Source organism: Malaya genurostris, chromosome 1 (genome assembly GCF_030247185.1).
Source record: "Malaya genurostris strain Urasoe2022 chromosome 1, Malgen_1.1, whole genome shotgun sequence".
In the NCBI taxonomy this organism is placed as follows: Eukaryota; Metazoa; Arthropoda; class Insecta; order Diptera; family Culicidae; genus Malaya; species Malaya genurostris.
In genome coordinates, this window is record NC_080570.1 from 96,996,617 (window position 1) to 97,021,726 (window position 25,110).

General features: G+C 36.1%; 1 protein-coding gene across 3 annotated transcripts in view; it reads right to left on the reverse strand.

Moving 5' to 3' along the window:
• Nucleotides 1-25,110, reverse strand: part of LOC131425195 (lachesin) — an 88,078-nt gene that overhangs the window by 24,592 nt on the left and 38,376 nt on the right. For 2 of the 3 annotated variants that reach the window (XM_058586857.1, XM_058586858.1), the window contains exons 2-7: nucleotides 19,313-19,944; nucleotides 15,310-15,369; nucleotides 14,957-15,033; nucleotides 8,668-8,853; nucleotides 4,304-4,496; nucleotides 4,089-4,217 (exon numbers count right to left, since the gene is read on the reverse strand). In XM_058586857.1, coding sequence (XP_058442840.1) covers nucleotides 4,089-4,217; nucleotides 4,304-4,496; nucleotides 8,668-8,853; nucleotides 14,957-15,033; nucleotides 15,310-15,369; nucleotides 19,313-19,772 — 1,105 coding nt within the window. In that variant the 5' untranslated portion in view covers nucleotides 19,773-19,944. The remainder of the gene's footprint in view (nucleotides 1-4,088; nucleotides 4,218-4,303; nucleotides 4,497-8,667; nucleotides 8,854-14,956; nucleotides 15,034-15,309; nucleotides 15,370-19,312; nucleotides 19,945-25,110) is intronic. The other variant, XM_058586859.1, reaches the window with a different exon arrangement.

Genomic DNA, 25,110 nt, shown 5'->3' on the forward strand with positions numbered 1-25,110 from the left:
TGAATTTTGACAGATCACCCTACCTCTATGTTCAGATACCTGTGACTTCACGCAATTTAAAAGAATATTTTTCACGTCTTAGTATTTTGTTCGGCATTTGTATAAAGGGGAAATTTTTAATGGTTTTGAAAAATTAGATATTTTATATATTTTTCGTAATTATTAGAAAGAATAGTGATTAAAGGTTTTCATATATGGAACAAAGTTTTAATATCATTAGTTAAGATATGAACGACCCGGATAAGTGTGATATAGTTTAAAAATCTTGTTTAAGTATTTTGGCATGCAAAAACCGTATAAAAACCTGAATGCAAAAGCCAAACACGGACTTTTCAACTAAAAAATCATTCCACAACCTCTCTTTTACAAGTACCGGATAAATGAATGTTTTTATCCGATTCTTGCATCCAAAGTTTTTTGCAGACAGCCGAGAGAAATGAGATGCGCTTTTTTTCAATTTCGATCATGTTTTACAAGAATTTGGGTTATTTTTACATTCAAATTGAATCGGGCCGTTCATAAAAGTGATTTCTTGTTTTCGTCACTTATAAGATTATATCTCTGGAACAGAAAGCGTCAGCCATTTAATCTTCGAGCTTGATCAATGATCTAATCGTTACTTTAAAACGATTCTAAGTTTGTTGAAATTGTGCTTTTACACGAGCCTCAACTTGTTGAAATCGGCTTAACCATCTTCGAGAAAATTTAGCGAAGAGAAATAAAAGTGCTTTTTGTCGGTTACGTCACTGATATTATTATATCTTCGGAGCCGGAAGAGCTTTGAACTTGATCAATAAGACTATACTAGCTTTCGAACGAGTCTAAACTTGTAGAAATAGGTTCAGCCATCTCCGACAAAATCGATCGGAAATAACAAAAGGGTGTTTTGTCGGTTAAAGACTGTCCCAGAAAGTATGGACGCAACCAAAAACCGTTGCCATTTCGCAATGGTCCAGAATCTGTCAATTTTTATGGCTGCGTCTTGTTGTTTACACTCTTCTCTAACCACTTGTGCAGTTGTTTATTCGTTTGCTTTAGTTTATTTCGAAATGCGTGGACTTTCAGCAGAACAACTTCGAAAAATGGTGTACAAATGGTGCACAGAACGCGAACTGTCACTGAGAAAGATAGCAAAAATGGAAGGAGTAAGTGAAAAAGCCGTGCGAAATGCAATCAGGAAGTTTGGTGAGGATAACACCTTTGAGGATAAACCGAAAACGGGTCGAAAAAAAGGTCCTGCCAACCCTCAGTTGGATAAACGTATACTGAAGACGTTCGAGCAAAAGAATGAGGTTTCAGTTCGGGATGTGAACAAAAAAGTGGGCACTTCGAATACAGATGTTCTTCGTGCTAAAGAACGTTTGAATCTTATAAGAAGCAGAAACAACCAAAACGTAGTCCAAAACAAGAAGCATCGATCAGACCGAGGGTTCGAAAGCTGTACAATACAATTCTTGCTGGAAATTTGAACTGCATAATCATGGACGACGAAACCTACGTGAAACTCGATTAAAAATCCTTGCCGGGACCACAATATTATACGGTGCGAGAAGGGCAAGTGTTAAACCAATCCGAGACATCGATTGAAGTCGAAAAAATTGGTAAGAAATCTTTGGTCTGGCAAGCAATTTGTAGCTGCGGTAAGATTTCGAAACCCTTTATCACCACTTCTTCAATGAACAGCGAAATATATATCAAGGAATGTTTACACAAACGACTACTACCCATGATTCGAAGCCAAAAGGATCCTGTTGTCTTCTGGCCAGATCTTGCTTCTTGCCACTACTCGAAACCAACGGTAGAATGGTGTACTACCAAATTCGTCCCAAAAGACATGAATCCACCAAATTGCCCACAACATCGACCAATTGAGGAATTTTGGGCATTAACGAAGGCACATCTTAGGAAACATGTCTCGGCAACCGAAACCATTCAACAGTTCGAAAAAGATTGGAAAAAAGTGTCAAAACTTGTCGCCAAGAAGTCTGTACGGAATTTAATGAGGAACGTTCGCAAGAAGGTGCGCCAGCTAGTCTACAATGGCTCAGTAGCAAATGTTGAGAATAATATTCTGTTGTTATAGTCTAATATTATCAGTATATCGAATAAAATTTGAATATCTAACACTTGTGAATTATTTACAGCGATATCAAAGTGCGTCCATACTTTCTGGGACAGTCTTTACGTCATTTATATCGTTATATCGTTTGCGTCCGTGTATGGGTTTTCAATTTATTTTGTCGTGAATACGGCTTACTTTATTTTGTGGTGTATTTTTAAAATTTTGAAAGAATAGAACTTAATCGTCAGTATATGTCGTTGTTCTCAACCCAATAACATATTTATTGCTACGTGCTTTCGGAAATATAATCAGCAATTCATGATAAAATTTTCAGCAGTATTAATTAATCACAAATAACTCAAAATTGAAGTTAAAATGTTTGGTTTCAACGAGTATTAAAGAGAAAAACTCATGACGCTTGTTTGTCTTTTTCGTCCTTGGATGATGGTTCTGATGCAGTGAGCGACATTTCATTTTTGGGTTACCAACTGGGTAGGTATAAAATGTAAAAATGGATGTTTCATTCATTCTAGCCTGCACAGTTGACTTTTAATACCAGTAAATTAATTTTAAAAGATTTTTTTGATATTTTCCTCCGTTCAAATTATTGTAATGCGTACCGTGCGTTCCTCAGCAGGCGATAAATTTTTTACTCTCTTTTGCCCTGTCTGATAAACTTGTGTATTCGAATAAGTGAGTCGTATTTTAGTATAGGTGCACCGTTACAATTCTGGAAGTAAAGAAATAAAATCATGCACAATTCTCACAGTATATCAACTTATGAGAACTATTTAAGATATTCAGAAGTATGAAGTTTTATTCGTATTCACGTCATCCAGTTATGTTTCTGACATTGTCCATCGACTTTTTTTTATACAATTCATGCATTCCAAAATACATTCAGACGTTCAATTAAAACTCATGAAGCCATATATAAATTTATTATTTGATTGATTGACTACCGGGTAAAAAAAATCATAGAGTTGAAACAATTATGTTGCAAAGCAAAACTGGAAACTCAGGCGATGAATATATAAATATTGAGCAAAATCTTAAAGAAAAATTACAGTCAACATTACAAGTGGCTGTTCTACTCGGTTTCTTGAAAATATCGGTAAAGAAAATAATCTATAAAGAAGTAGATTCATCATACCACTTTAAATACTTATTGCAATTAAATTATCAATTTTCAAAACAATTGAAAGTTTTATGGAATATGGATTGTTTGCTCTCTGAAGTCATGGGTGACAAAATTGCAATTACATTCATAATGCTTTAATATTACAAGTCCCTGAACGTGCCGTTCTGAACAGTTTATGTTCATCTTGAAGTTGACAAGGGTCAAACTTTTATTTGCTGCAAATCGCTCCGCTTTAAATTAATTTTGGCCTATAAATTCCGAACACGTTTCGCATAGCAGTGCCACGTTCAGGACTACCGCCCATCATTTGCATGGTAATCTTCGCTGGCACCCCATTCGTTTGCTGTATATGAAAGCAACCCACATGGGTTTGGAGTATTATAGTGTGTTCCACTGTGAATCTTGACAGTAGCTATTGCTGGCCATATCACACAGCAGGGCTGTGGAACTTTGAAGAGCGTGATGAAAGCTGTTTCTACCGCCCTTATTCATCTCAACTTGAGAGCGTTCGCCACTCATATAGAAAGTCAGGTAGTTCCCAGTCGCAGGACCAGTATGGCAAGTGTGAATTGAATTAAATTGAAATTTTACTCTTCATGGTCTGAAGTAGTGTGAGATTTTAATGGGTTTGTCCTGGGACAATGTTGCCATATCTGTGAATTAGATATCGGTAGTCTATAGTCGACGATTGACTTGATTAGTATGAACTACCAGATCTTCTCTTATCAAGGATACACTGGGTGGAGTACAACACCACGTGAACTCTCATATGCATACGATGCATATGAACCGTTTCTCGTTGTAAAATGGATCTCGGCAACAGGGTCGTACTTCCACAAGAAGAAAAAACACTCCGAAATATGGGAAAGAAACCATTAAACTTACAATGTACTTGCAGTTTCATCCGCTTACTAACGGATGGCGGAACACCGTTTGACGCGATGCACATGTACGCACCCATTTCCGAGCGTGTCACCTTTGTAAGCGATAGCATCTCACCTTCCACGATTGTGGCTGCAAACACGAGGAAAACAAACAGCAGTTGAAGAAGCCAGATTAAATTGCAACATGAAGCTCAGTTACTACTTCGGGTTAGTTACCTTTCATCTTCCCATGAGTGCCGTTACGTGCGATTATCTCTCGCCCATCCTCTCTTCGCCAGATGATCTTCGGTTTCGGATAGCCACGTGCTTTGCACACTAATTTGGCCGAGCCGCCCTCTGGAACCATCATATCCCCGGATGTCTCTTCGTAGATGACATCCGGTGGGATCACAACCTCTAGAAATGCAGTCTGTTGAGATTATAATGGATGGTAGTTGTTAGAATTGATGAAGATCCTATAGATTTTCTTTTGAGTAAAATTCAGCAAAACGAATTTTGTCAGTTAACTATCGAATGGGAAATTAAACATAAGACTAAAAAAAGCAAGATCAGAAGATAATGAACAAAACACAATGTATATGATAGAGACAATTTAAATAGTTGATCGATTTTGTAGGGAAGTATTGATTATTGGGAACTATTCTGATGATGCTAGCGGGAAAAAATTAAAATTTATTTTGTCGGATAGTCAAACAAATTGGTGAAAAATGGTTACTTTAAAAAGCATCTTATTTCGATTATGTAGTGTTTTCAGAATCTCGCAATAATATTGGCTTTTAGAAAGTAGTTTTAATACTGTTTGTCATAATGTTCTGGTATCGAAAGGTTCGAATGAAGAAGACAGTGATTCAATTATTCTGAGAGTAACATTTATACAGATAAAAAAGTGAACGTCTCACAATTTTCTAGAATTTCTCTCATTTATTTGGTTCAAATGGAAATAATTTTTTTTTATTAAAATTATTTACTCCAAGAAACTAAAATTTAGTTTGTATTGAGATAAAAACACAGTGATTAAATAAGTTCCCACTTAAAACAATCAATCTTTTTGAGATGTATCCATCAGAAGACCTCTCGAATGTTCTAATGCGTTCGGCATGACCTGAAGTATTGGTATACGTATTCGCATTTGATTCGTTTGCAATTCCTTTGTGTATCCGTAGATTGCAATTGGAAAATATTTCAACAACTTAAAATTCGGATCAGCGATGGGTCGTACTATTAGAGACAGATGTCAAAGAACGCGCGCGGAAAAAACGAGATCATGAGCGAAATCAAGAAGAACTCAAAGGATCATGAGAAACCTTTCAGCTCTCAGTTTCCGTTTGTAGCACAGGGATACTAAGGGGGCCTTTATTGTTCGGGTGATCCGAAGCATTTTTTACAAATGTGTTGAAATAGAAGTTTGCTCTATTCGGCTGAATTGTAGAGCAACTTATATGAAGTAGCTTTGCTAAAGGCATCGTTGTGGTATCTCTGGCGGTTATAGCGTTTTTTTTTAAATTTTTCACTTCTCGTACTTGGTGTCTTTAACATTTTTCAGAGTTTATTAACACTAAATTTCACAACTTCTGAGAAGATTAAAATATTGAGTGCGTGAGTTAGAATTGAGTTTCATGGGACTTTGAGGATTGTAACCTTCTGCTCTGTTTAGCTTTCGTTAAAAAGAGACAAAAATCAATTTGAACAAGAAAAAGTTTTTGATAGAAAAATGGTTGAAAGGGTACTTAACTATCTATCTTGGGACAGAGTTTCATCGAAATAAAAAAAAATACATTTTTGGTAAATCGTCTTTAAATTTTTAAAATCGATTTTTTTCAGTGTAAGACACAATAATTTGATTAATTTAAATCACTCATGTACGACTTTGTTTTGTAGAATTCGTCATTTTTCAACTACACTCAAACCTTTATTTATGCGGGGAAAACGTACTTTATTAAAAAATCACATGCAAAATATCGCAAGCCTTCCAAAATTCGATAAAAAACGTCGAGATCTAGTGCTATCTAAAAAAATTATTTGAAAAAAATCAAATATTTTTATGTTCCAGATCTTTCGTGACAATTCTAAGACAAAACAAGAAAACCGCATTTAAAAGAAACGCAAAGCTTTGATTCACATGAAAAGCCGCATTGATAACCGTATAAAATCATATAAAAAGAGACTTGAGCGCATAGCTATTTGAAGAAAATTGGTAACGATTTTCAATGGAAATATTTGAACAAAAATTAAATAAATTAGAATTTTCTTGAGAGCGCTCTATTTTGATTGATTAATAACTGTGGCACTGAAGCCGCTAGAGGTATTACAAAGGCGTCTGCTGCTTAATATGAGTTTCTCTTTAATTTTGCCCAAGCGAACCTCTATCTCAATATATTCGTAAAATAATATTCGGATCAGCAATTTTAAACATTGTTTATAGAAATTCATTACCTAACACTTGGATCAATAAGTCCCGAGACTAACAATGGAAACAACATTTTTTTAGCAAAATTTTTTTTATTCATCAACATAATCACTTTTTAGGGTGATACAATGGTTCCAACGTTTTTCCAATTTTTTCATGTTTATAAAAAAAATTATCTTTCGCTTCAAAATAAGCTTCAGTTTCAGCGATGACCTCCTCATTGTTTTCATCGACTTGTGGCATGGTGCATTGTCTTGATGAAAATGGATCTTTTTCTCTGCATGTGCGGTCGTTTTTTGCGATTTCCTCCTTCAAACGCACCAGTAAATCAATATAATAATCACTGTTGATCGATTTACCTTTTTCGAGGTAGTCAATGAAAATCGCGCCATGCGTATCCCAAAAAACTGACGCCATGACTTTGCCAGCTGACTGTTGCGTTTTCGGACGGACGCTTCGGACGGCTTTCGCCAGCTGTGCGCAACTCAGATGACTGCCGCTTCGACTCTGGAGTGTAGTGATGTATCCATGTTTCGTCCATGGTCACGTAACGACGCAAGAAATCTTTTTTGTTGCGAGTAAATAGCGATAAACTGCTTTCTGTATCATCGACTCGTTGCTGTTTTTGTTCCATCGAAAGCCAATTGGAAAAAAACCTTTTTCATGCTCAATTTTTCATGAAGGATAGTAAATACACTTCCATATGATATCTGTGTCATCTCAGCAATCTCACGGAGCTTCACTTTACGATCTTTCATTATAATTTTTTGTCACTTCACTCACATTTTCCGGTGTAACGGCTTCCACAGGTCTACCCGAGCGTTCCGCGTCATTTGTGTCGGTACAACCACGTTTAAACTCCGCGAACCACCGACAAATCGTTGCTTTTGATGGACAAGAATCCGGATAACATTTTTCAATCTATTGTTTCGCTTGCACGGTGTTTTTACCCATTAAAAAAACAATGTTTTATCAAAACACGAAACTCGTTTTTTTTCCATTTTTTAAACAAACTACAAAACAACTTTACTTCAACCTCGATAACTCAGCTGTTTCTGGTCGGATCGACTTAAAATTTTGACCCGTTTCAAGCAAAGGTTAGTACTCAAGAAAGACGTGGTTACTGGTTTACTACGAGCGCCATCTCTGCTTTAGTCTCGGGACTTATTGATCCATGTGTTACAAGATTAAGCGACCCAACGAAAGTTGGCACTTTCATATTTTGCTTGAGAATCCGAATTATCATAGCGATTAGACTTGAAACTATGATAATTTACTTTAAAAATAGACTGACTAGGGATAGAAATTATTTGGCAAAACGCATTAGCATTTTGTAAAATGTTTAGCATATTTGTAAAAAAATTGTAAAATGTAAATAAATTTGTAAAATTCGATTTATAAAATTTTAATTATGTTGAACTGTTAGGTGGCGTTAACAGCTCAACGTAAACTGCTGACGCACTGATGAGCTGAATACGAAACGTAAACGTTTAATTCGCCTTTTTTAAGTTCAGTTTTGCAATGGCTGAGCGGAGAAACAGATTGAAAAATCCAAATTAAAGAAAACTTACAAAAAGATGTTTTTTTGGAAAAAAGATACGCTCAGAAGCAGGACTTTAACCTGTGCTCTTACGCATTCTGTGCATATGCGTATACCATTTCCGCCACCTTGAGCTATGGTAGACACAATTCTACAACAACAGCAGTGTACATCGAACAGGTTCTAATTATAGCCGCCTTGGTAGGAGAGTATTTTTTATATCGTTTTTTGCCTTCTCTACTGAGACAGTCGCCGATGATTTTTTTGGAAAATGGTAGGCCCAAAGGCAGTACTCAAATCTGCGATTTTACGCATTTTGTCCACATTCGTTTACCATTTTCGCCACCCTGAATTCAGTTACTTTAAAATTTACTTCTTTTTGCGATTCACAGTGAACATATCAGACCAATTAGTGAAAAAAGATTAAAATGAAGCTATAGGAGTAACTTTTGTTTTTTTGAATAATTCGAAAATTAAGAATTACGAAATTCAAATGATGCAGATTAGAATAATTTGCGTAAATGGAGAAAACATATTTGGCTTTGTTGTTACAAAACATTGAAAAACTAACGAATAAATTATGCTACTAAGAAATTAACAGACTACCTAATCTCATGAAGGATTTATACCAACCTGCATTTTCATCGGATCGGTATTGACCTGGCACATGTACAACCCCCGGTCTTCCATCTTGACATTTCGTATCACCAGTGTCCAGGTGTTGTAGTCATTGTGTGTCACCGATAGTCGTCCGTTATTGGTGATCACATGCTCATGGATTGCCAGGATCGCTTTCGCATCCGCCTTTATCCACGCTACCTGTGTTGGTTGAGTGAGTCAGGTTCATTCCGTATGTGTATGGAGGCAGGGCGATTGTTGCACGACGAGGAAGATTGTAAGCATGAGTTTCATTTTGCAAAAATAGTCTGGCAAAGTGATAAATTTCCAAGGTTTGATGTTTGTTACATACATAAAACAGTAAAAAGGCTCGCGCTGGAGTGCGCTCGCGGGATACGAAAGTTTGGTGTTGATTCAATATGGACATTGAATAGGGTATTAGAAGGGGTGTGCGATGTCGGTGTTGAGTCACTCGGATCTGGGGAAAAGTCGGGAGATAAGCGTTGAGCATGGTGCTGTGCGGTGCTAAAGTGCAGTGAATTATACATTTTATTAGTGGATTTATTTATGCTTTTTGTATCTACGTACAGAATAACAACCAACGGCACAACATATAGAACTACTAGCTAACGGAGAGTTTTTGTACTGAAGAGTGGGAGCAATAAAATGGTTGGTACGAAAGGAAATGTGCGTATGGAATCTTTGTGGTTCCAGACACCAGTTAAACATGCGAGTTTGCATGGGGTCGGATGAAGGTAGATAATTTATAATGGTGCAATTTCGAGGGAAACGCTCTGGATTGTGTTTGTTCGATAGAATTGAGTTTAGAGGAGAGGTAGAAGTGCTCTGTGTGCATACTGTTGGGGTACAGGTAGAGATAGAAAATTAAATAAAATCATTTATATTTGGAGTGCGGTTTCTATGCATGTCGGTTGATATATGTCCTAAATAAAAGTGTCATCACTACGTACCGATACGAATCGATTGAAATAAAGTTGTTGTGTTTTTATTATTTACCTAAACGATCAATACCCCACCAGAGAAGAACAATGTTAATATGTTCATAATTTTGAGCTTATAGCATTGAACTTTTGGACATGTATTGTGGATTAATATGCTTTAATTTGTTTTCAGTTCATCATTTCATAATTTCATCCGACGATATCTGTTATGTCTGAAAGCAATCGTTACCACCAATGAAAACTGGTTAAAATTGGCTAGAGAACTGTTATTTTTGTTGTGCAAACCATTCAGATAACTGCTTGTGAAACCAATTCAAAAACCTGAAAGGTTTATGTTCCAATTCAGTTTTCTTTAAATGACTGTACAATATGTTCAGTTGTGTAGTAAAGTACAGCATTGAAAAGTCCTGGCATTACGTTCCTTTTGTGGAAGATAGCCTTTCTGTTTCAACAGACTACGCGGCCGATTCTTAGTGTACAGAATTATTGCATGGCTAGTAGTACGGTTCTACTAACACTAGGAATCCTTTCAGGTCGGTACACGAACATACGACAACTGGTTTATAAGACCAGTGCCCTATTGATTGAAACGTCAACCCCGGTCACGCGCGTTAGTAAGTTGCGCTTTCCCAATCGCACAATCGTTGCGAAATGAGTTAAAGTATTGCTAATTTCAACTTTACATTACACAAACAAATTTTTGAGAGAATTCAAAATAATTTTATTTACCAAGATAGCAGTAGTTATAATGACGGCTTTCGAAAATCAGTTTCGGGAATGGCATTCAAAGTGGTCGAAAATAGACCTCACATGGTTTTATCCGAAATTGATGAAATGATTAGAATTAACTTAGGTTCAAGTGTAAGCTACATTATGGCTGACTGCTTTTAAACTTTGGTTCAAGTTGCTAATTTTTCCTTACTTTTCAGTACTTTGTTTTTTCGTTTCGACGTTATACCGTTTAATTTTTCGAGAAGGAGAGTCGCTGTGTTTGCTGAATAGATAAAATAGCAATCAGTTGCTTTCATACCCATCCAATGGCAGGATGCCGATGACATGTGCTTTAAAACCCGAGAATGATGACTGACAAGTACTAATAAATTTAAATTTATATTTGATATAAATTTTACAATGTTTCCAATTTTCGATTTTCCAATAGCGCGCTAGAATACTCGAAATGGCTGGAAGCAGCACTACCTACAGAAGAATAGGAGTGATACAATCAAGTGCGATCAAGCGACATATATAGGTCGTCGGTTCCTGATCTCCAAAATGTCAAACATAAAGTTGCTGGTGTGGACCAACTACCGGGGACATTCCGATTTCGCGTACAGTAAGAGACAATCCGGTACCAGCCTGAGTGGAAAATAAGCAATTAAGCGATAGAGCACTATTTTAAAGTAACAAATTTGTGTTCATTTTTTGAATTGGATGCTTTTTTTATGTTAAAATTTGAGGTATGAAATTTTGACTCATTTAATTGAAGTCATAACTTTTAAAATAAATTTGATACATCGGACAAAAAGTTCCCGACTCGACAAAGAAAACGACACTTTTTTTCAAAATTCGATTTTATCCATCAATGCATTTTCCTAGAAAAGCTATAACATTGTTCGTGCGACGGTCAAGCATTTCTACGACAACACTTACTTTAGTAAGCTTATTTTTAAACAATTCGAATTTCATTGCATGAAATTCAACCATCGTTTATGATCAGCTGTGAGAAAATGCAGCATACTCTTTGCAAACTTATTTTTTATATTCAAATACTCATACAGAATATTGAATACGCTTTCTTTTGATATCTTTGCAATGCCAGCTATTTCTTGAAATTTTACTTTTCGATTTTGCATTACGATGGGATGAGCTTTTAAGACGATTTCCAGAATAACAGCCTCATTTGCACGACTCCGTTTGGATTCAGCAAATACCAGTCAATATTATTTGATTTGCTTAAAGCATTGGTCGGATAATACTTATTGAGTCATTTTTCAACATGGACTCCGTACAAGAATGAGTAGGACTTAATCGTGACAGTAACATAATTTTTGCTTCATACTACCGGAAATATGGTCAGCAATTTATGACAAAATTTTCAGTAGTATGAGATAACCACAAGTAACACAAAAATGAAGTGCTCTAAAATGTTTGGTATGAACGATCATTAAGGTGAAATTCAGTGCCAAAATAAGGCGCATAAATTTTCAACTGCATGAATTGAGCGAATAATCGCACAAAGCGTTTCACAATACGGAATATTTTCAGTGATTGAGTGTAAATGGCTTACGACACGTTTTGTTCGCTAGTAAAAGAGATACTAGCTATGTATAGTTGCCCTCGGCATCTTAGAGCTTAGGCGTTGAATTAAAAACAAGCTGCTTACAAACCATGAGTATTTTGAATTGACTAATATGAGGGAGACACATTTGTGAATGTTCTTTAAGACGATAAATTTCGTCATTCAATTCACAACCAAACTACTCTTATAATTGATATTCTCGCATATAGCAAAATTGTTAATTCTTTGTTGCAGACCGAAATCGACGACAACGACCTGCCACTCGCTAATCAAAACTGTATCATAAATCTAACTACCCCCCAGTAACTGGTAATGTCAAAATAAGAATGTTCAAACAATATTCGAAACTGGCAACCCAGATTGACTAGCTGATGATATTTAACCATAACCATGGTTACTGCTCGTCAATTTAACCTTTAGGAACATAAATAAAACAGAATTACTGATATACGCCCTTATTCTGAATAACGGCGTATTGATTTTTCGATCGAATATGGTTCGGTCGAGTCCTAGCTACCTTTGATTTTGCTAGCATTATTAGGAATACGAATGAAATACGATCAAAAAAACGATAAGTCGTTATTCAGAATAAGGGTGATAATCCTAGTTTAATGGACGATCATGAAAACGAAACTTTAATTCTGGTGCCGATGTTTTGGAAACATGTATAGGTATTCTCATTTACAGATATTTTTTTTGAAGAGGTAAAAAGTAATTTCATGTTGAATTTCAATACCATCGTGATTCATTTTATCGCAGCAGTGCTTTAACAAATTTTTTGGAACACCTGCAGTGGTTACTGGAGGAGTCTCTAGCGGAGACCTACATCTCTCAGAAGTACATGATCAATTTCGCAATTGAAGAATTATGTGTCCATCACAGAGTCTGTGCTGTTCAACACTCGAGAAGTAGCAATTACGATTGAATTACTTTCATTTGAACTTACGGCCACTGACAAATAATTCTTGGCCGTATTGATCGTCTTATGGCAAATACTTATTAGCAGTTTCAGAGCAATCAATCAATCCAATTCATGATGCACAATCTGACGAAAATCCCTCTCATCCGTAAACGACACTGACTGTAATTTCAAAACAAGGCTCAGCAATTTTGCTGGTTCTAAACCTGGTCATTCCGGGTACTTAGTTGTGTCATCGTTCTATATCCTAAACCCTAAATCCTAAACTATTTCAGTTAACCTTTCTCAGGAGCGGGTTTGATTCGACGGTTTGTCTTACGTTGTATTCAAGATTATGCCTAAAACTAATTTTTTAGTATACGGAAGCGGCTTCAGTAAAAATCGTGATTTAAACAGTGTATCTATTTATTATAGCGATAAATCTAGCAAATACTAACTCACCCATTCTGGTTAACGACGTATCGATTTTTCGATCGTATCTCATTTGTATTCCTAATAACGCGAGCAAAATCAAAGGTAGTTAAGATTCGATCGAAAAGTCAATACGTCGTTATTCAGAATAAGGGTGACTGTTATTTATTTCACAGGAAACGAAGGTCGAGAGGCATTCCTCGGGATTCCTCGATTATATTTTGTCATATTGACACCCTGCCAGGGCAGCGGCACTTTCCAAACTTTTTTCTGCATTAAATCCTGTCTTTGGTTTTAATTTATATCAAATTTATGAACCACAAATTTTAAATTCGAAACTTTTCATTAAAAAAACGAACATGTCACTGTTTATTTATTTCGATGCAGTAACATGGCGACTATTTCGTTTGGTATAGCAACCAAGACAGTGCTGCTCGAAGAGTATATTTTTTATCATTTCAAGGGGTCGTTCAACATTTGGTAACTTGTGGTGAATCGCTAACAGACAATTTTTATGCCGATTTTTTTTCGGAGTGACTGGTCGTGTCGTCGCTGAAATGTTTTGCATGATGACAGTATAATTTAGTGACACTTTCAATTAGTGACACCGTGTTCTATCAACTATAAAATAATGTTTGTCACTCGAATATGTCGGTCTCAGAAGACGCAAATTTACATGATTTTTTCTAGGTCGGAATCGCAAGAATGAAAGCAGCTCATTATCTATAGTTGTAGTCTTCATTTGAAGCATTCCACCGAATTTTAGTTTGTAACGGAAATTTACAATTTCATATAATGTTTTTCATTTATGTTAGGCATTAATTATTGAAGTTGATTTCAATTTAGTTTTGTTTCAACAGGATTCTATGCACTATAGATACGAAATTTGTTGTTTCAAGCATGTTCATAGTTTTGAGAATTAAACAATATCAACGAACATATTTATATGCTACAAAGTAAAGTGAAATAATAGTCTATAGCTAATAGTTTTTATTGCAATACAGCAAAATTCATTGATTTGTGGGTTTAACGCTGGGAACTTTTTCAACAAGGTCTTTGAATAGGATTTGCGGAAGTGAGTGATGCAATTCAACAGTTAACGGTGCGCTTAATTAAGGTGCAGTAATGGTGCATATTTGATTTGATGCGATTACCACAGTAAAACAGATATAACAGTCCAAGCCAGCGACATAGTAGAACTTTCAGTGTGTATGATTTATTTGTCTGTTGAACAAAGCTCATTGTAAGTTGCTCAATAAAATATTTTGTGGAGGAAAAATGAGATGAAATACGTGAACTGTTATGTCTGCTTGCCTGTGCGACATTTTCCTCAGTTTGTGATTCAACTACGGTGCGTCACTAATTGTCTCTGTTTGGTGCTGGCTCTAAACTAAATTCAAAATAGGTATGTAAAGCAACACAGTGCCGTCGATAGATCAGTGATTCTGTGTACATTAGTAATATCACTGATTCGAATGAGGTGCATTTTTTTGTGGTTCCATACGGTATACTTGCGTGGTGCGATGGTGTTGTTTTACTTTCTGATCAGGTGCGCTGGTGCAATTGCTAAGTGGGGCTTTGGTGCACAGGTGCAAGTAACAGTGCCAGATGCCGGGTATGCGGAGGTGCGAAGAAGTACAATACGGGGGAAACGGTGTTTCGACCACAAAATCAAGGAAGAATTTATACCATATTGAAAAAACCGATACATACCCTGGCAGGAGTTGCCTCCCCACTCACCCTATAACCACCAAGGTTATTCACGACGCACGTAAACGTGGCGTCACGTCCTAAGGAAATGGGAGAGAAAAGAAACGGAAGCAGTTTGAGTTATTGTAAATTTGTCAAAGATTTATTTGGCGCTGCAGTGTAAATTAGTACTGAAATGCGACATATTACAAGACTGTTATCGTTGCAATGGTAAATAGCAGCAGAATCAGTATAGACCGGGTACGAGTTCAGTGCTGGATTAATTGTCAGTCGTAAGAGGTCGCAGTAGTCAGCGCATTCAACTGTATTCACTAGTAGCGAGTCATGTTTTATGTGGCCTTTGATGGGATACAAACCTTTTGCTACCGTAACATTTTCCAGTGGGTATACAAAATCAGGCTCAAATGCTGCCACTGCTGTTGTGGTAATGCGGTTGACGGGTTGAAAGTCCAGTAAGCCATTGTGAAGAGAAAGAGGTAAATTGAAAATCCTACGGTTGGGTTGAAGAGCATTACGTGAAAAGTAATTAATTCAATCTCTTCGCGTTGGGTTTCGATGAAATGTATTGCTGTTTCGTTGTGTGTAAACATTTAGTGAAGTTGAATGTGAACTAAAATAGATGACGTTTTGCTGAATCCTTATGAGGAACTGATTCAGTACTTTTCGTATGTTATAAATTGAATATGTGACTTTCCTATTTTAATTTTAACAGCGAGTATGTGTTATTTTGTCCTTTGACCTCTGAACACCCGACCTTCATTTGATGATTGAATGGTTTTCAAAAATAAACTATTTATAGTTAATTAATTAGATGCTGGTGACGATTGTATAAATTTTTGTTGATTCTATACTGAGTTATCAGTGGAACGATGTGGTTCCAGTGGAACCACAACCTTTCCAGCCAATACATCGAAGACAAGTTTTGAGTGTCGTTTACAAACGTGCATCAAACAAAACAACGAGCCAAGCCTGGCAAGGCATCTGTTCCTCTGGCTAGAAGAGCGACATTTACTTCGCGACTGGGACCATCAACCAGGAAATTTATTGGCAAGTGTGCTTGACAAATCGTCTATTGCCTTTCTTCAAGCACCAATATTCTTCAATTATGGAAACCTGCTGTGAAATTATGCGCCGTGAACATTGTGGTGAAATGAATTCTCCCAACATATCAGTGTTCCGCTAAAAAGAGAAACATTGGCAGTTGTCAGTGAGATTAAATTCAATTGGAGCTTATGCTATCCTAAAACCTTTCATTTGAACCTAGGTTTGTGAGAATTGGCTCAATCATCTCTGAAAAATGGGTGTGTGTTCCATTCTGGGGTTCCATTGAACTCTATGTCGGTACTTATTGCACCGAAAACCGGGGTTCAGTTAAATGAAATAAGTTCGTTCGGCCTTTTACTTACAAGACGCGTGCAGAAGAGGAACATATGGACCGATTTTTTATAATTGCTGAATTTTACGTCTTCATTTATGAATGCACACGTTGGAAATTTGTATACACTAATTATTGTAGTTCGAATTCAGACGAATTTTGAGACTACGAGACATTTTATTTGACTCTAAACTTGAGAAAATCAGCGTAGTCATTACGTAGAAAAGTAAGTTGGGTCCGATTGATAAATTTTTCCATGGCATGGCTAGGCTAAAATCTCCAAATAACAAGAGAAACGTGTCACTTGAGCTAATTATTTCTTATTGTTTAAATCCAACTATCTCGGAGAAAATAGAGTGCATATTTTCGTTAGACACACGTACACACAGACCGATATTTTGCTATATCAAAGAATTGAGTAGAGTGGAATATCACACCTGGCCCTTTGGCATACCCGTTCTATGAGAGTTGTGTCCTTAATTATCTGAAATAGTTTTGTATCAAACTACGAATCTTGTGCACCGTGCATAAACAATAGAAAAGAAATGTTTCATATTATGTATATACATCAGTTCTCAGAATTGTTTGTTTACACACATCAATTGGATTACCGATCTCAGCTGTTCGAATCTCGACAGGTAAAAATAACGTTTCATTTCAGCAGCATTTTAAGGTACTGTTGCCAACAAATAAATCAGTAGAATGACATATTAGTACAATAAAAATGTTCGGTAGTTCTGCTGACCAAAACTCGTCAAAAGAAGCAAAACTTACCGACCGAAGTTTAGTGTGTATGGCCCTCCGGCAAGACAAGAGGTTGGGACAGGTCTAGGGAGCCGCTCGAAAAATACTCGTCAGAAACAATCAAGCAAGAAATACTGACGTGATTGATCGAAGTAACAACGGACAGTGTGATGTGTTATATCCGAGTATCTGGGACGCTCTCGAGTCCCTTGAAATCTCTGAGAGGGCTACGGAAAGGTGATGGACTCTCTCGTCTCTCGTATAATATAGATTTGGAACGTGTTATTCGAAGCATGAGTATCGACACGAGTGGTACGATCTTCTGAAAGTCTGTACAACTTTTTGGCTTCACTAACGACGTTGATATTATGGCACGTAATTTTGAGAAGATGATGAAAACGTATATCAGACTGAAAGCCGCAGCTAGGCAGATCGGACTATTTTACCCAAAATTTTTAATATTCAACTTCTGTTTGATCACATTATCCTATAATTTTGTTCAAATCAGTCCAGGACGCAGTATACGTAGATTCCTCGAAGGTTTTCGATCTGGTTCATAACATTATTGAATCTAGGAATCAGTTAGTCCCAAAATCTCAAACTATATTCAATTATCCTATTATTGATCACAATCTTCGAGATCATTTGTTCGAGCGTTAGTTCGTCGTCGAAAATATCAAAAATGTTGTAATTTTGCTATGAATTCCATAGTTAAGAATTCATAAAAGGAAATAAAACACAGGTTTACTCTTTTGCGAAATGAAAATTTCACTCACTTTTCTTGCCTTGTTGAACGAATTAAACTATATTATTAATCTTTCTGGAAACTTTCTAAGGTTTTTAAGACCAACAGTAAGTTACAGTTACAAATTTGATGACTTTACTGAGACGAATTGTGATGAAACTATTTTATGTTTCAAATTAATGAAACTTAAAAACATAATAGAATTTTTACTATTCTTTTAGAAAATTTTTCCATTTGTATTAGACAGTGTTTAGCACAAAAATGTTCCAAAATCACATAGAAGAAATCTAAGCGAAGTGTAATAAGCAGGCGCGTACACAGGGGGGGGGGGAGGTTTAGGGGTTCAAACCCCCCCCGAAACAAAAAATTATAACCCATGGGAAACATTGTGATATAAATTGTACATGTGTTGATTTATCACCATGTTCTAAAACCCCCCCGAAAATTTTCTCTGGCTACGCGCCTGGTAATAAGCATACTAAATATTTATATCCTCGTTTAAGCAGCTCTGTCTTAAGATCCATTTATTAATTTGCAAACAAATTATCAGACCAGCCATGCTTTATAAAGTGTCAATTCGATCATGTTTCATCAGGAAGAAAATGTTTCAAAGGATTCGGAATGATATTCTGAAAATGATTTTGAAGTGTCCTCCCTGGTTTAGTTCCAATGAGTAGCACAGCATTTTTGGAATCATACACCGGACACGGATTTAGCAATGTAAACAACAACTCATTCGGTTCTTCTAATACAAATGCTTTTTTCCGATTTTCGCATACAAAGTTTTTACCGACTGCCCCTGTGGAACGCAGTATTAATCAAGCTGCCCATAACAAAATAAACGATTCAAGCCTTGTCAATAGCGGCAGACGGTAAAAACTTTATGTAAAAACTGCATGGTTTGGAAGTTAAGTTTTTATCCGGCTTTACATTGAAAGTTGTTTATCTTGTAAAAAAAAGGTGTTTCAAAGAATTATTGCAATGCAAAATCTATGTCCGGCTTTTGCTCTCAATGTTTTTATCCGAATTTTGCATTAAAAAAATATTTCTATACGGATCTTCAAACTAAATTGCACTTTTGCTTTCAGCCGTTCAATAGATTCAACTCGCCGTTTGTTTCAGTTAGTAAGTTACAGCTACAAACTTCTCTACAACAATACAGAATTGTCAGAATTGAAGGTCATATATGAACGTAGTATCATACTACTGAAGTAGAATGATTTTTAGTAAATTGCTATTAACTATGGAATTTAGTAAATGCATATTTTGGTTTCAGCGGAAATTAGATAACTTAAAATATCTGCATCTGCTTGATTTTCGCCATTGTATAATATTATGTATATCAGTTGTATTGCTATTTTCATAGACTTTGTACATCTGTTTTGAACTATTGCTAGATTCAAAAATCGTTCACAAGCTGAGAATTCTAATTAACATGTCAAAACAATAGTAGAGAAATTCTTCAAGTGTATATAATCAAAAACCAGTATCTTACCATTTGCTATAATTACTACAAGTGCTATGTACAACACGACCACAGTTTGTAGTAATTGTGAACGAAAGAACTTTATACTAAAACTAATTGGATGGCTACAACTGCTGTTCTGCTGATGGATGTGGCACTGTTGTTCCCGTCGTGACCGTACTGTTAGTGATTGACCTTCACAGTTACATGGGTTGGAACCACTAGTGCCCGTTGCAATCCCGTCCCGTACAGAAAAAGGGAAATCTGCTTGGGGCACGGCTTCCAGCAGCTTCGAGGCTGCGTCACATTTCGCTAGCTCACCTTCACCATCGTCATAATCTGCACTAGTTACCACCTTTTCCGGTTTCACCCGCCACACGGCACCACTGTCAACCACTGTACTGGGAGGGAAATTAATTCTACGACTGCTGTCACTGTGATGATGTTTATGATGATGTTTATGTTTGCACTCGTGAAGTTTTATCGTCATCTTGACTGTTTTTGCATTATTTTACATTTTCTCTCCCGACCGGCTTACGCTAGTTGGCAGAAGAATGTGGGATGTGCTTTTTTTCTGATATCTGTCGCAAACCCAGTGCTGAAGTAGAATTTCTGCCACTATGTGTCTCTAGTGCTCTACTCTAGTTGGTTTCAGGTCCCGTCTGCAACGGAGAAGAAAAAATAATGTTAGTATTTTCGACGGCAGAACGTACGGCGGATAGACGCGTCGAATACAAAATTTATATCAAAAAAGTTTCTCTTCCGTTGTATGGTGAGCTATGGCGTATAGTTTTCAGAAGATCGCTCTATGAGTGCTGTTGCAAACGAATTCGAAAAACGTGGCGAAAAGAATCGTAATGTAATATTCAACATGTTGCAGGATTCTTTTCCCTCGTCTGTCGTCACAAGATGACGCGCTATGATGGTGGTGATTATGATACTTTTATGCTTTTATTTGCGGTTTCGCTTTTTGTCCTTCCGTCTGCGGGGTACACGGATTTATTTTTATGCTTATGATTTGGTCAGAAATGGATCTGAAACAGGTTTCGGAACAATGAAGAATGTTCGGGTTACAAATCAGTATCTTAACTAAGACCTCTAAAGACTATTCTGGGGAAATGGAACGGAATTAACCCATTATAATCCGGTTATTTTGAAATTTGAATCAAATGAACTGATATCATCAGTTCCATCATATTATGTGTTGAATATTATGGAAAACAGAAAACCAAAGGTCTTATGGTCCCATAGATCGCTATTGAATTTTATTCCGATCCGACTTCCGGGTTCGAAATAACAAGGCAATATGTGCAAATCTATGAGAAAATGCGCACTCAATTTTCTCGACAATTCCTCAGCCGATTTTTACAAACTAAGGTGCAAATGAAAGGTCTTTCAATTCTTCAAAAAGTCAGTCAAGTTTTTATAAAATTTACTGGTAAATTTACCTAGTTGGCAGACCTAAAACCTAAATCTACTTTGGGACTGCTAGTGCCCGGTTTCCGCTTCCGAACGCACCGGTAACAGTTAAGAAAAGCTCCAAAAATGGACCTCACTTCGATTTCTCAGCAAAGGTTAAACCGATTTTCACAAATCATGTTTAAATTGAAGCTCTCAGTGTTTTAGTTTTTAATCCAGATCCGACTTCTGGTTCCGAAATGATCAAACTGTCATACAAAATGATGCAAAATCGGTACGAATTGGTACGTGCTGGTCCGGAAGAAGAAGAAAACGCCTGCATCTAGTACACAGCGTGCTTTGTTCAATTTTGTATATCGTGCAAGGTTGCTACATTTAAATCTATATTAACTTGACATAACTGTTTACAAATTGAAAGGGTGATGCTGGTTTATACCAACGAAAATTTTTGATTTTATTCAAGTTTGAAAAAAAACTCAGACCAAATACAAATAATAATACCCCTAAGTCCCATATAAACGAATCGCCAATGTTTGGTTCATAGCATGAACAAGTAAGCCTAGCAAATATCGCCCTTTCGTTGCGATAGTGTGAAAATGTGAAAGGAGATCGTTTCTGGCAACGCTTTATGCTAGTTGCTACGGTGCAAAACAAACTTGTTTGTTTATCGTTGCTGTATTAAACTGCAACAATCAGTCTAAGTATCGCCGTTTAATAAACCGAGAAGCTTTCGAAATGGTGAGAAGTTGCTTAGTGACACACGAACAGGGTCGTCCGAAATTTCGCTCCATAGTTTTCCTAAGGATTAAAATATGTAAGTAATATGTTTACATATTTTTCACTATAATAAACAGTAACTATAGTGAACTTGTTCTTACCCTTCAGTGTTTATTTATTTATTTATTTATTTATTTATTTATTTTTATTTACTATTATTGTGTCCATCGGATACAAGATCTAAATGGACAATTAGAGTGGGAAAAAACCCATTTGAGTTGAACTGTTCGTTTGTCATTCTCAAACGGGCGCAAAAACCACTATCTTTTCAAGAACATAAACGAAAGTAATGAAACACAATGTAACTTAAAGCTAGTATCACAAATGTCACTAATAAAATAACTTAAAAATTCAAATCACAGTGGATCGTTTCAGTGTTGCTAGTTTTATAGAAAATTCGTTAAAGTACATTGTCACTCTGACAGTGTATCATGACAATGTACCGCACGATGCAAAGTGTGTCCTTGAAAATTTGTCGGAGTACTCCGTATTATAATTTGTATTTGCTCAGACATCGTTACACTACTAGGTGGATTAAAAGAGGTTTTTGTTATAGTGCAGCTGTTGGGTATTGCAGTTTCACAGTGAATATGTTTTGAAAAACGTGCTAAATCTACCTAGCAGTGAGATGATACCTTTTTTTTATCAATCAACATGTGTTTTTCACGTGAATGAATTAGTATGACGAATAAATTGAAATAGTTTTGTGCCCAAATTTGAAGATTTTTTTAGTATCGTCATCTTCTATGACGTGTAATTTCAAAATTGGAAGTCAGAATCGGATATCGGATAATATCCATCAATTTTGTATGGGACCATAAGCTTATTTTAATTTGAATTTTTGTTTATTAAATTCCTTTTGGTTTCTTTTAGTTTCTCTATTCCCGATACATTCAGATACGGAACTCAGAAATCGGTGTAACCGAAGTCAGTTAAATTCGCCAAATTGATTGTTAACCATTTCATTAGATTCGATTTTTTTTAAATAAGTGTAGCCATCTTAAAGAAATCGTAGTGCGTTCTGATTTTTGGGTGCCTTCCTGGATCGAAAATCGAATACCGTTAAAACTGAAATAAGTTTATTTGGTCATCAACTCTCAAAATCTGTGAACCCGTTAATTAATGTGAAATTTTTACACACCCTGTGTCTCCTGAACCGGAGGTCGAATCCGATTAAAAACAAGCAGTTTTTATGGGACCTCAAGATCTTTTATTGGAATGTTAGATGGACGAAATCGGTTCAGCCATTTACTAGCAAAATGAGTGACATTGTTCTAATTTTATTACATATATTAACCTGTAGTTCCTAAACCAGAAGTTGGATCCAAATGAAATTCAGAAACCTTATATGGGAGCAAAGGACTGTTCACATGAGTGTAAGTTTGTAAAAATCAGTTAAGCCATCTCCGAGAAAAGTTATTGAATTTTTTTTTCACACACAAATATGCTTCTCTCGATAAACTTCTTCGAATGGTAGAAGGGTGTAAGAAGTTGTGTTCTTCCAGCAATTATTGTTGCAAGCAGTATAAATCAATAATATTGAATACTGTTTTGAATTTGAAAATACTGCCATCTTTCTAATACATATGTCATATTCGAACGATTATGTTGCCAAAAGCGAACTATGCTAAAATTGAAACGTCATAAAAAAGGGTGCAGTGTCTTTTAGGTACCAAAAAGCAATTGCATGAAACAGTTTTGAAAATCCTGTTTCACTTTGCTCCGAAACATCGTGTCATCATCAAGCGCGTAAAACTCATATTACTGGAATAAGACGAAAAGTCGCTTGAACAAAAATATCGATATCTCCGTTAAAAATGGACGGATTTTGACAATCTATGGCTTGTTGGATAGCTATTACCGTGCGGAATTCAAGTCTAAAAACATATCCTGTTTTCAAGGTCAAGTGTGACAGATACAGTCGAAAACTGAAAATATTGACATAAATCATCATATAACTCAAAAAGTAAACATCCGATCTCAAAACCATTCAATAGCGTTCTGGGTGACGGGGAGAGCTTTCATTTGCGACTAGTGTGATCAAAATCGGTCCAGCCATCTCTGAGATCTCGACCTCTTTGTTGACAACACACATACAGACACACACACACACACACACACACACACACACACACACACAAACACACACGGCCATTTGCTCAGTTTGTCGAGCTGAATCGATTGGTATATAACACTCGGCCCTGTTTGAACGAATTCTATACCTATTTTTTATATATATAAAAAACGTGCTTAATCCACCTAGCAGTGAGATGATACCTTTTTTTATCATCCGCATGTGTTTTTTGCATGAATATTATTCGGTGTTTTAGTTCGCATGACATTATTTTAATGATGTTCAAGTGGCAATTTAAAGTTCTATTCACTCATTACCCTGTAATGTCGAAACTGTAAATCGGATCGAATTTTAATCTTAACGTGTAATAATCGATTGAACCTTCCATGAAATGTCAAAATAATTTCCATTTTAGAGCTCACGATTATTCACGGTACTACCAGAACAAGTATTCAAGAACCAGCATAAAAGAAAACGATTCGTATGGCCATAAATTAATATGACATATAAATTGTAATAGTTTTGAGTCCAACTTTGAAGCTTGTTTGGAGTGTCATCTTCTATATCGGTATGAATTTTAAAAACTCATCACTCTGTAATTCCAGAATCGGATAAAATTCATTAATTTTGTATGGGACCATAAATCCTTTAATTTGACTTTTTGTAGTTGAAATTTGATTTGGACTTTCGTAAGATTGAGCTTTGAAAAACGATTCGATATTGGAACCGGAATTCTAAAATCGGTGTAGCCGAAGTTTACATTTGATTCAAACTGTTTGAAAATCAGTGTAGACATCTTTTAAAAATCGTAGTGCGAATAAATTGGTTGTGTACCTTCCGAATCGAAAAAACTGAGATAAGTTTACAGAATGTTGCCAATGATTTTTTCGGGAAAGAGCTAGATATCTTGTTCATATGATGTCTTTGGAATTAATTAGTTTAAAAAGAATAAAATTAATGATTAATTGGATTCAAACGAATGTTCAAATCAACCCTTAGTTTTGTTTGTACTACAACCGGATCTCACTTTTTTTTCGCAATTACAGGGTGATGAAGGCAAAAACCTTTAAGCTCAGAAATATATTTTTTAAATTATTCAGGGGCCATTTTTTTAAACTTGCCAGTTAATTCTTTTACAAGCTGATGCGGTATATTTCGATTTTTCTAAAGCTTTCGACTGTTTTCCTCGTGTACTCACTGTTGAAAAATTAAGACGAAATGGATTCCCTGATTGAATAACAAACTGGATTCTTTCGTATCTTTTATATCGGAGTGCCTCAGTTCGAGTCAGAATTGTACGTTCTAATCTTTTTGATATAACATTAGGCGTTCCCCAAGGAAGTCATTTCGGACAACTTCAGAATCATCACAAGCCTTCTAGATTGTTGTGCGCTACAAATGGACATTGAATATATCACAGATTGGTGTGATAGAAACGGTATTAGTGTTAATGATAATAAATGTAATATCATAACATTTTCCTGGGATTTATCAAACGCAACACTAAAGACTTTAACGACGTTTTTTATCTCAAGGTACGCAGTATTCTAGAATACGG